At 43.5% G+C, this 12,569-nt stretch overlaps 1 protein-coding gene across 1 annotated transcript in view; it reads left to right on the top strand.

Moving 5' to 3' along the window:
• FAM120C (family with sequence similarity 120 member C) overlaps positions 1-12,569 on the top strand; it is a 43,684-nt gene that overhangs the window by 12,211 nt on the left and 18,904 nt on the right. The window contains exons 3-7 of the mRNA XM_088455691.1: positions 3,005-3,087; positions 4,493-4,621; positions 8,765-8,867; positions 9,021-9,103; positions 11,033-11,313. Coding sequence (XP_088311817.1) covers positions 3,005-3,087; positions 4,493-4,621; positions 8,765-8,867; positions 9,021-9,103; positions 11,033-11,313 — 679 coding nt within the window. The remainder of the gene's footprint in view (positions 1-3,004; positions 3,088-4,492; positions 4,622-8,764; positions 8,868-9,020; positions 9,104-11,032; positions 11,314-12,569) is intronic.

Raw genomic sequence — 12,569 nt, 5'->3', positions numbered from 1 at the left:
CGTCCCTCTCAGCACTGTGGGAGAGACCTCATGACGTTGCTCCTTTTGTCCAGTGCGGGAGCCGGAAGACGGAGCTCGTGAGTGCGCTCTGGGCCCTGGGTGCAGCAGCCAATAAGAGTCTGTCTGACTCTTACTGGCTGCAGTGCTAAAACAAACACATCGCCGCCGGCGTGGTTGTTTTAATGTGTAGTGCTGTGGACTGCACGTGCCCTGCTCGTCCCCCCACCCATGTCACGCCACTGGTGAGGACAAAACAACTAGGCACGAGGGTCACCTAAAACATGCAGCTCACTTTTTCACAAATTGGAACGTGTGTGTTCTAAGCAATAATGTACTCCTGCTATAAAAAGATAAGTCCTATTGTCATTCCACTTTAAATAAAAAGCCTTGGCCTTGTGATTATATATGGTTCAAAAAGAATAGGGAGATTCTGCACAGAACCATAGACTCATTAGTATAACCAACCATATAACATTAATAGGCTAATTATATCATTCATTATTGTTAGTGCTGCTCCCAAAGCCCAATAGTACATATGCTGAACAACAAAAAAGGAAAAAAGTAGGGCTAGTTGCTGGGGCACTCTTATTGAATAATTGTATATGTGATAAAAATGTACTTTTATTAGTATATCAAATAAAATAATGCAGTACCATATAAATTGAACATGATTAACAGATGATATAGACCAATCATCAAATTTGTTTTGTTCTATAAATGTTTCCAATTGTAAAGCGCAACGGAATATGCTGCGCTATATAAGCAACTGTTAATAAATAAATAAATAAAATAAATTGTTATAACAATATCCAATAGTGTAATAAATATATCTGTATAGTGTTAATATTCTCTAATCAAGTTTTATCTAGTGACATGTAGAATTCATGAATATTTCGCCAGTAGATTAATTATTATATGAAGTCTGGTTTTAACAGATGATTGGTCTATATCATCTGTTAATCATGTTCAATTTATATGGTACTGCATTATTTTATTTGATATACTAATAAAAGTAAATTTTTATCACATATACAATTATTCAATAAGAGTGCCCCAGTAACTAGCCCTACTTTTTTCGATTAAATATGGTTCCCAGGGCCTGGTTCAGAGTTGTACGCTATGCCGATGTTGGCGCAGTTGAGATAATCGTCCATTTGCGCATGCATCAAGGAACATTACCATAGTTGATCGCAGCAAGTATTTGTAGTGTGATTGACTTGGGAGTATTTGGGGATGGTAACTGGGAGTATCGGCTAAAAACACAGGGTGTGTTGTGACCGGTTGGGGGCACGGCACATCCTGTGCCTGGGATCTAGTACGCAGTCAACATGGCTCCTGCATCTCTTTTCCCGCAGCCATTCTGCGCCACCATAGAGCCAGGATTGCTGACATCAAATGATCTGCGACAGATGCCGCGTCTTTGTATATAGATGCTCGGATTTGCAAAGGCGCTGGCGGTGGGCGTCTCCATGCATATCCCGGCGTCTGCGTTATTTGCATATTTTCGCACAGAGGCAATACCGTGCAACTTTGTCCTCGGTGCCTTATAATGTCCTTTTACAGTTGGAGGTACATTATTCCTGTTTTAATGTATGCTGAAGGTGCAGGTGTGGGTGGTGGCTTTCAGCCCACTGCTTGTAGGATCCATCTGAACACAAATGCAGGGACTCCAACGTTTGAGGCAGGATAACATTTTTTCAAATGGCCGGTCTTTGGGCTTCACAAATGCAAGGTCTGGTTATCAACCCAAGCAATGGTAGGAAGCAAAAGTTCCACTTAAAGTGCACTCTTTGCTTTTACACAGATGAGGCATTCACTCATTTTATAGGCTCATGACATTGTAGAGTTAATTCGCTGAGGACAGTGGTACAGTGGAAGCAGGTATTTTGTTGACTAATCCAACCTTAACCCCCTTTCACTGCTAAGGGTTGGTGGGAGTCACCTTGCATATATACCTCATGACTGCGAAGGGTGAGAGCCACTGTTCTCCGCTGTGAGTAGGGTTCCAGGATGAAAGAGATACTTACTGATCACTTAGCAACGGTCAGATTAAAATTTGCTTCTTCACTGTGGAATGAAGGAGCAGAGTCTGTGATGCCATCATACCACCAACAAGACATCCCCCAGCACAAGAGAGAAAAGAGAGTGCCTAGGTTTGCAGTGATGCAACTTATTCCTGGTTCCTACAGATACATTTAGTATTCACTCTAGGGCAGGGCGCCTGTCAGAAAAGGACACTTCAGTGCGTGTCTGAATAAGGGACGTGGTCACTCAGAAAAGGGGGCATGGCCTTGGGACGTGCCCCCTTTCCATCACTGTAGGGGGGTGTGCCCCCAAAATCTCCCCGCAGTGTGAATAGATGCCGCATGCACACGGCATCGATTCACTTAGCAGGTGACTGTTTTACGGATACCCCCTCTGCGGGACATTGCGACCCATGGGGTGGGCATGGATGCTTTAGCCTAGCAGGAACACTATACAATATCTGTGATAGCTTCATGATAAAAACAAGCAGTATATGGTTAACTGTATACAAAAAAGGGGTATCATTCTATTCAAAAGACCCTCTTTTTCTAGTTATGGCAATCCATGTTCTGTGACTATATTACAAATTCTATCTGCTGCATGTATGAGAACGGTGTGTATTCACTTGCTCTTGTGGGCTGCAAACCAACCAAATTACTAACATGACCTTTTTAATGTGACCAATCTGAAAAGTTTCAAAATGGGCTCAGCACAGGGGTGAATGAATTCTTCAGCAGCAGCTCGTTTAATGCGGGTACTGCTTAGCAATTCCTAAAGTAACTTTGTGATGCCCCAGAACCGAGAGAACAGATTCTCATGAGAAATTGGCACAGGCTATAAAATAGTGACCTCTGTGTAAGCAGCTGGTGCACTTTGCCAATTTTATTGTATATTATTTCGCATCAGGGCTTATTAATGTACAATAATATATTACATTCTCTATTTCAATCTTGTAAGACATGTCATCTTCTTGGTTTAGGTAATCACATCCTTCCTGATGAGGATTTAGCCGCATTTCATTGGAGCTTGCTGGGACCAGATCATCCTCTCGCATCTCTGAAGGTGCCCCCCTACTTCTGCCTTTGTGTTGTCTCATTATTAATCCCCCATTTGTATTAATGGTGTGACATTGTTACTTGAAAGTCAATTGAAGCTGCACACACAATGAAGTAAGCATATCACGGTAGAAGCTTTAAAGATGTACAATGAGATAATATATTCGTATATGTAATAGGGAGTTAAGCTGGGTACACACTATGCTATTCTCGTCCTAACATTGGGCTATATCTGTCAGATAGGACTGATAATTGTGTAGTGTGTGCGCAGCACCAGGGGCCGACGGTCGATCTAAAACCCATCAGGATCGGCTCCCGATGTGTGTTCTGCACACACTGTCAGTCCTGTCGTTTGGGTATCGTTCAGAAACTGCAATATATCGGGACCTCGGCCTGATGTCTGCTAATTAATTAGTGATGATCCCCTACGGAGACCATTTGGAATCAAAAGGATCGTTCAGAACTATTTGATTATTTGTTAGTGTGCGCGGTGCATATCGACCTTTTTCGGGAGCGTTTTGGTAGGTCTAGTCATTAGTATCATTGGGCAAAATGTGATCGTGTTTAGCCAGATTAAATCATTCCTTATGATTTAGGAAAGAGAGCAGTATTGTTAAGCGATAATCGGCTGGGATTCGATTTTTTTATTTATTTTTTCCCCCGCCAAATTCAGATGTGAAAACAAGGCAAAACGCAATTTTCCCTTATTAAAGCTTGTATCTCGCACGTCATGGTCAATAGAAAACATGAGATACGAGCTTGCCAGGAAAATCAGGGGGATGTTATGTTTGTTCCATGATACGTTGTCACATAACCTCTGAACCTTTTCTATAAAAGCAATACACAAAAATAATATATTCTTACATAATGAAATGGTGGAGTGTACTCCTATTTCCATATGCGGATTAATTGACTTCTAATTTTAACATTTATATTTAACAGCTCTATGCACGTGAGCACCCCTAAGTGTCATCATTTGTCTATTTTGAGTGTTACTCAAATGCTGACATAGGATCGCGGGTACAACATATTTTCCAGAAAGTCTTCACATAAACATGTAAAACAGTTTGACAGAATGACACAGCGCAGATTCCCCATCAGCCATCTGTGGGAGAGATGTATAATTAATGGGGATAATCTCTGCTTTTAGAAGACTTGCCATTTGTAAGAAGATAAGGGGAAATGATGTTCGTGAAAAGATAATTTAGGTCCAACTAAGATGACATTTAATAAAATGTTCGATGCTTACTGTTGTGTGTCCCATATGTTGTATTCCTTTATAACTGACACGTTTGAAGGTTTTTGTTGTTGCCTAGACTGAAATTGCTAGAAGCATTAATACCCCCCCCCCCTCCTCCGTTAGCGCCCCTTTTGAGGACATTTTACCGAGCCTTTATTCTAAATGTTTTCAGGTCCGTGCTCACCAGCTTGTCCTGCCACCCTGTGATGTGGTGATAAAAGCCGTCTCAGAGTACGTGGCAACTATCAAAGATGCCTCTAATTTGGATGCAGTGGGGAAGGAAATATTCCGATACTCACAGGTGAGCTTATGGACTAGACATAAGAGGCATGTCTTGCATATTATCTATACGTTATTAAATATATTACATATTGCAGTATTTGGCATATGACACACTGAAATATAATATTATTTTTCTTATTGTGTGATTTTTAAGTTCTACCTGTCATCACAAATAACTGTGTATTGTTGTTGGCACATGAAAACTGCCAATGTACATTTAACGCCATTAAGTTTCAGCAATTGGAAATTTCTTCTTCTCTCCATAGGGGACACAGGCTTTAGATAGTGGGTATAGGCTGGAGTCGGAGCCCGGGGACCAAACAGTTAATCTTTTTCTCCCAGCAGCCCAGGCTCCTCCTCCCCTCCCCTCACCCCCCCCCCCCCCCCCCCCGTCCCCCAACCAGCCCAAGGCAGGCCAGTTTTTGTTTGGTGCCTGTAGGAGCGGGCACTGTTTAAACGGGACGGCTTTATGCAGCCGCATCTTTTATTTTCTTTTAATTTTTACTTTTAGAGCGGGCAGCGCTAGGCGTCCCATAGGACGCCCGTGCTGTCGCTCCATCAACCTGCACCGCCATCCACAGCGCTATATTGGATGTTGTTGTTTTTGGGGTTTTTTTGTGGGTGTTTCATTTCTCTCCTTGCAGCCAAGCATTCTCTAATGTCAGCTGTGGTTTATGGTTAATAGGTTGTCTCCATTTTGGACATTTCATGTTATCACCTCCTTTTATATTCATCACTACCAGATCACAGACATGCATTGCCTATGCAGTGTGCACAGGGGGTGGATAGTAAAGGCAGCTCCTGAACAGAACTTGAAGCTAGTCAATTTAGGAACTGCGGGCCTGATTCAGAGCAGGCCACTCTTGAAGAGCGCTCGCTCTGAATCAGGGCGTTTTTTTTTGTTGTTTTTTTTTTTTGTTGCGGCCTCCTGGCCGCTCGCTAAGCTGTGGGTGACCACCAACAGCTTTTGCGAGCAACCAGGTCATGGTTGTGATGGTCCCGACCATCTGGGCTTGCGACGAGACTCTTGTGGGTAGGGTCTCGTCCGTCGCAAGCCCCAGAGAGCTTCCTGCTCTGACAGAGCAGGAAGCTCTCCACTGACATCACTGGTGATGTCAGTGGTGCCTCCCGCAAACGGCAGGTGTTCCTTCGGGAACGGCTTCGTTTGTGTAGCCAGCCCCCCCCCCCGCCCCCTCCCCGCCTACAAAACGGGGCGAGCTGTCGATCAACATCGACAGCCGCCCCATTTGTAGTGAGCCCCAGAGCAAGATAATTTCTCTCTCGCTCCGGGACTTGCGCATGCGCAGTACCCCACCATCGACCTGCTCGCGAGCGGGTCTGAATCAGGCCCTGTGTTTACTGCATACTGTACACCCAGCTTTTTTTTTATTTTTACATGCTACCAGGCACTATCCTACTTCAGGTCTCTGATGGCCAAAATGAGAGCTGCGCTGTGCCTAAGTCACTATGACAGGCAGAGTAGCAGAGATCCTTCCCCCATCTGTGGTTTGGACGGTGGAAACATTGCAGGAAGGGTAGACGGAGAGTGTAGACGTGCCTTTTGTCTCAGTGGGCATGGCTGGACACAATTGAAGAGGTGAATGCATGAAGGAGTTATGTTCTGTTTAGAACAAACGGAGATATTTAGAGTTAAATATTAAATTATCAACTAAAAACTGACTTAAGAATTGGACATAGCACTTTTAATCCACAAAATATATTGACTACCAACATTTGAAATAACATTGTTAGTACGATCCCTAGGTCAAAACAGCTTCATCCATTAAAAAAGTTGTTTTTCAGAAAATTGTTACTTAGCACCTTCATCCACTCGCCTCTTCAATTCTATCTGTGTCCAGCCAGCAAGTGGGCAATATCTGCAAGAGTCTTTACAAATGATTTAGTTTAGAATTGTTAATCTCGAGTTCAAATCCATGTAATCAATGTAAGGATTGGAACATTTTTCATTATTGCGAAGTATTACACTGCCCCCACCCAGCTATTTCTTAATGGCACCTGGCTGGCAATATTTTCTGGGGAGAAAACTATGTAGGTCAGGGGTTGCCAAACTCTGTCTACAAGGCAATCCAACAGGCCAGGCTTAAAGGATATCCATGGTTGAGCACAGATGGTTCTATCAAATTGACTGATGTATTAAGTTACCTTTGCTCTAACATGGATAGCCTTAAAACCTGGACTGGTAGGGCGCCTTGAGGACAGAGTTTGGGAACCTCTGGTGTAGGTACTTATTGTTTTGCATTAAAGGCAACATGTAGCCTTTGTATACAAGTGTTCACTCTAGGACCTAGAGAAAGGGCACTTCTGCGCGCGAGTCTGAAAACTGGCGTGACCGATGAAAAGGGATGTGTCTTTATGACGCGTCCCCTATTTGTCACTCTTCGGGGCGTGCCCGTCACTTACGGACATGCCGGGCAGCACCCAAGCGATGCGGCCACTGTGAATGGAGGCCGGGCGCATTATTCACTAGTGGTTACCGCTGCACCACCGGTTTCCCCGCCCGCGGGACACTGCGGCCCTCAGGTAGGGATAGAACCCGCAGGCTGTTTCGGCGGGGCGCCGCACCAGAGTGCAAGGTGCTTTCTGCCCTTTAGAAATAGGGCAGGGCATGGCGGCTTGCTGAAACAGCCTAGCGGGAACGCTAGCATACTAGCAAAGAATATAAACTGGACTGTACTGGCCATCTTGCACTTTTGGCAAATGTACACAATGTAGACAAAAGTGATTGGATTCTAACAGCAAATAGATCAGCAAGATTGTATTGACGTCAGTACTTTGTAGGTCTACCACGTGCAGTAATTACTGCAGACACCCTTCTTGGCAAACTGTCCACAAGTTCCTGGACAACAGGCGGTATGTTTTGCCATTCCACCTTAAGTACAGTGCCCAACTGTGACACTGAAGAAGGTCGAGTCGGCCTAGAACGCACCCGTCGTCCCTGAGGTTCTCAATGGGGTTAAAATCTGGACTCTGAGCTGGCCAGTCCATCCTGGTTACTGAATTTTCTGTATACCAGTCCATCGTCTCCCTGGAAGTATGACAGATGGCATTGTCGTCCTGATAAAAACATTTGTTGTTTCTGTAGAACTGCAAGTGCATGGGCCTCCCTATCAAGTGTTCTTGTCAAAACCGCCATATTAGTGGCCATTTGGAACTCGTGTGCAATAGAATGCATTTCTCTTGGGCGGAGGTGTCCAAACACTTTTGTCTACATAGTGTATATTGGGGAGTGAGTACTGTAGAGAAGCCATCAAGGTGGCATAAAGTGGGTTCCCAGACCACCTGTTTTTCTACAGAAAGGACAGCAGAGAGGAGGAGGGACATTTTAATGTCCGATTTGTGTTTATCTTGTCTTAAAATTGGAGCGTGAGATCTTGAGCTGTAAATATCTTAACTGCTGGACTAGTGATGGCGCTAAAGAGAAGCGTGGATTTTGTGGACATCGTAGAGATGAGCTCTCTGAAAATGAGATGTTCTGCTTGAGCTGTCAGAGCAGAGAATGAACATGTCATGTAAGAAGTCTAGAACATGGTTTCCTGCTACAAACAGCAGTGTGGGAAAGTCGCTCTTCTGAAGTTTCTCGGGTTGTAGATCACATTGGCAGACATAGCAGCTGTCTCGGGCTCCTTGGTCAAGAGCGGATTTTTTCCAGCAGATTTTAGCCGTGCTTACTAACAGGTTGGGGAAGAGTAAACATTTTAGACTGCTGAAGAACTGATATATTTCAGTGGACTTCACATTTATAAAAAATAGTGGCGATGTGACCTAGTCCCTTATTTCCTGCGCTATACATTCCAGCCAGTTATCCCTGGTGACACTGTGGAGTTGCAGTGATTTGGTGGTGAGGCACTGAACTAAACTATCTGTAACCTGGGCAGTTTTATAAACATTGGATTAAAAGAGTGTGACCGTATATGTGTTATAACTATGTTTCTACAACTATCAAATTTGTTATTTAACCTGGACAGAAACTCTTATCTGATCTATTATTTATTGTGGATATTGTGCATTTGTGAATGATTCCTATGATCGATAACTTCACGTTTTGTCTTTTTATATTTTCCTTGTTTAAAAAAAAAAAAAAAACTGGAAAAAATATATCTTTCACCTAAACAATTCTAAAAGTGGTGATTTTGCTCTTTAGTCCAGGACAGAAGATAAAATTGAACGATTTAAGAAAGCTGTGGAGTATTATTCAGTCGCAACCAAACAGCGCCCCCCTCAGCTCAACGCCTCTCCTTTTCTCAGTGAGTATTGGACTGTGGGCCATGTCTGAGGTCCATGCGTGCAAACTGTGCCAGTTTAGTCCTGCTGTGGAGTGATATTGTAACTCTAAGCTACTGCTATTATTAGAGTTTACCTTAATCCTGTGCACTGATGCTAGACCTCTCTTCTCATAGTTGCAGGGTATGGGCCCAATCAATTTGGAGTTCCCCCTCTTCCGCACAACCAGATGGGAGGAGTACATGTTGGCAAGCCCATGGTGAGTGTTCTCTACATTATGGCCATAATACCTTAAACCGTTACTAGCTGTAGAATAAATACCCGCACTTCTTTTTCTTCAAATCCCTATATAGTAAGAAAATGGCTAGAGCTGTCCACATCTGGTTAAAATAATGTAGAATGATGACTAGTATTTTGTGGTTCTTTTTTTAATTGGAAAACCTATTAATTTTTCAAGGTAATCTGCTGTTTTATACCCCGTCTCCCATTTGTTCTGGTTTGTAACAGGAGAGACTGATACTAACATTCTGCCTGATTCAGAGTAGTACGCAAACCTGATCTGTGCTGCGTATGTGCCGGTCTTCTACTGCGAGATCTCTTGCATTTCCCAAAAACCACTTGTGGGCGGGACCGGTCTCCGTGTCTGCTAAGGGGGGGGGGCGTGTCGACCCTGTTTTCTGGGAGTGCAGACGCATTCTTCTGGCCTCGGCTACGGAGCTGCGAGGGGCAATCTGAGTAACCTCAAGGCTACTTAAAGTTGTATGCTATTGCAACAACTCAATCAGATACATATCGTGGAATTCAATACACCGCGCTGTTTGGGTGCGCTAAGGATTTCTTCTCGCACCACCCTGTGGATGCGAGGAGAAATCCGACCAAAGTGCCGCGCGCGCAACAGTGTTTCTGCTTAGCGTGGCGCTAACAGCTGCGCTCCCGGCACTTTAGTCAGAGAATGCCGGTTACCGCGCCTTAACACCTTTGTTAAGGCGCGATAACCGTCAATTCTCCGACCACACAACGCACTGAATTGAATAGCTCCGGGAGCTCGCTCCCGGCGCTATTCAATTCGCGTTGAATTGAATCTCCCCCATAGATTGCGAACCTCTAAATTGGAGGTGCACAGAAATGATGGAGCACGGACAGGGAATCTAGATCATTTTCTTTTTTCCCCCTGTTCCATCATGTCCTGTTTAGTTCGGCTATGTCCACCTTTCCATAGTTTATCTTTTTGCAAATATCTTGTGAAAAACCAGAAGGGCGGATTTAAGATTAATCCGCTGGTTTTATCGCACGGTCTCTCCTCCCGGGTAAAGTGTGCCCAAAGCTACTTAGAGACCCCGCGCGCATCCCTTCGGGCAGCAGTTACTGCTTGATTCTGCTCACACCTCTGGAGGGAGCTCTCTAATTGAATGGCTGTGGGCACTTTACCCGGGAAAATGAAACTGGTTGCGACACAAGACAACCTGTGGGCATTTGAAATCGCCCCCATGCGTGATCTGCTGAGGTTTCCTCACCAGTCTCTATTAGTGAATTCTCAATAAGTTGTGGTGTTAAAGTGTAAATATTACGTACAGCTTTAAAAGCCGAATGAAAAACGTTGAAATTAAACAATGTTTGGATCTTAAAAACTGTTGCAAACAATTTGTAATGCAATTTTTTTTATCTTGTGATGATGTTGTTGGTTTCTTTTCAAAGATTTTAACACCACAGCTTAATTAAAGCCATGCAGCAATTGTATAATGTACATGTAAATAAGGGCAATAATTCTGTGCCCACTCCTATTCAGAGCATTGGCGGATCAGAGAAGCAGGTATAATAGGTAGGAGCCCCTGGGTTTCTCCATGATCCGTCACATGCCACAATCTCCTGAAAAAGAGATTGGGATATATATACTAAGCCTTGGATGGAGGTTAATTGGATGGATATAAAGTACCAACCAATCAGCTCCTAACTGTCATTTTTCAAAAACAGTATAAAGTGACGGGAGCTGATTGGTACTTTGTCTCCATCCACTTTATCTCTCTCCAAGGGTTAGTACGTGAGACCCTATTGTAGTTTGTAATTTGGTCTCCAGTGGCACTCCCATACCCACCCACTCAGTCCACCGCCATTTTTTAAACAGTTCTAGCAGTCTCACAATTGCCTGTCTACATTGTTTTAGTTGACGTGATCTTGTTTCCTCCTTTAGTTTGGACACCAGATGCCTGCAAAGCTACATTATCAGCACCACCCGTTTCCTCCAGGCCCCAACTCTGGTTTTGTGTTTCCTACTCACCATATGGGTGATTTGTCTCACTTCCACGAAGACAGTCTTTTAAAAGGGGTTCCATTTTCTGGCTGGTCCATGCCCTATGAGACGACTGTCTCCAAGTTCCACAATCATTTGACTTTGAAACCTTCTCCTTCATCTGGCCATGAATCCTCACCATCCTCTTCCTCTGATGAAGATCAGAATGGTGCCACATCAAAGTAAGCACGTCATTCAATTACAGCATCTTCATGTTAGAAAGTATCACATTCTAAAACTTCTACAGGCTTGTATTTGTCTTGTCATCTTTTACTAACCACATTGTCATGTAAGAATTAAAAAAAAAAAAAAGGACAGATGTTGGCAAGTTTTGTATAATGTATTTTATCAAACCCAATTGGGATTTTTTGGGGGGATGGAGGAAGGGTTCAAAATCAACTGAAGCTCCCACCAGTGGCATATTATGTTCATAGGGCGGAATCCAGTTGTTTTATTCGTGGCTATTAGTGATGGGGGCCTGGCTGAACAATTCAATTGTTGCTCCGATCAGGCGAGAGTGCCATGACCGCCCACATTTCAAAAGTTCTAACGGCTTTGCACGGGTAAAACCAGTGCTTTTGGGTGCTCCACGCGCGATAATTAAAGGGTACCCAAAACAATTTAGTTGCTCCATCAAGTGCCCATTAATTATCGCCGCCCATAAAACAATTGAATGGACACCAAAGTATTGTGTTATGTGTAGAAGTCAGTGACTGCTGTGGTGGGGGAAGCAGGTATCTTTACCAAGGTGAAAGGAGTGGGAATATGGGATGCAGGTGGTACAGCAGCAGATCAGAGCTGCTCTATTCTTCAGTTGGAAACTAGTGCTGATGCAGTGACATTCTAAACACGGTACCATTGTGTGTTTTGTGATTTCCATTGAAATCCGAGTTGATAGATCTGTTGGAAGTGATGATAAAGTGAAGTTACACATGTTTGCGGTCACAATAACACAAACATAGACAGTATTGTAAACTTGTTCTGAAGTGTAACAGGTAACAGGTCAGAATAATTTTAAAATCAGCGTAACAATAAATAGCACTTACTTAGAAAGCTAGTTCTGCCATAGATCTTCACTGTCAGTTGTCTCTTCTATATTCCAAAACATGCAGTTCTGATTTTACTTACGTTTGCTAAGGTATGTAGGCATCTATGGGGTACTGTTTTCTCCTATACTGTAGGTATCCTGATGGTATCTGGGGTGTAGGGGAGACGCCTTTGTAATGTGCCAGCAGCCCAGAGATGCATCTGCAGTATATGAATATATATAATAAAGGGCAATCTAGTACATTATCCTATTATGTAAGTTATTTAGTTTATTATAAGCAGGCAACGGGTTAAAGATCATATGAATACATTCGTCCGTTGCTCCTACCAGATCGGCTCTTGTGTGCCAGTATGTAACAGGATAAGATGTAACTGTCCTTTGCAGAACAGG

Source organism: Taudactylus pleione, unplaced genomic scaffold (genome assembly GCF_031769625.1).
Source record: "Taudactylus pleione unplaced genomic scaffold, aTauple2 ptg000665l, whole genome shotgun sequence".
In the NCBI taxonomy this organism is placed as follows: Eukaryota; Metazoa; Chordata; class Amphibia; order Anura; family Myobatrachidae; genus Taudactylus; species Taudactylus pleione.
Note: the sequence above shows the minus strand (reverse complement) of the source record. Positions and strands in the feature narration are given on the sequence as shown.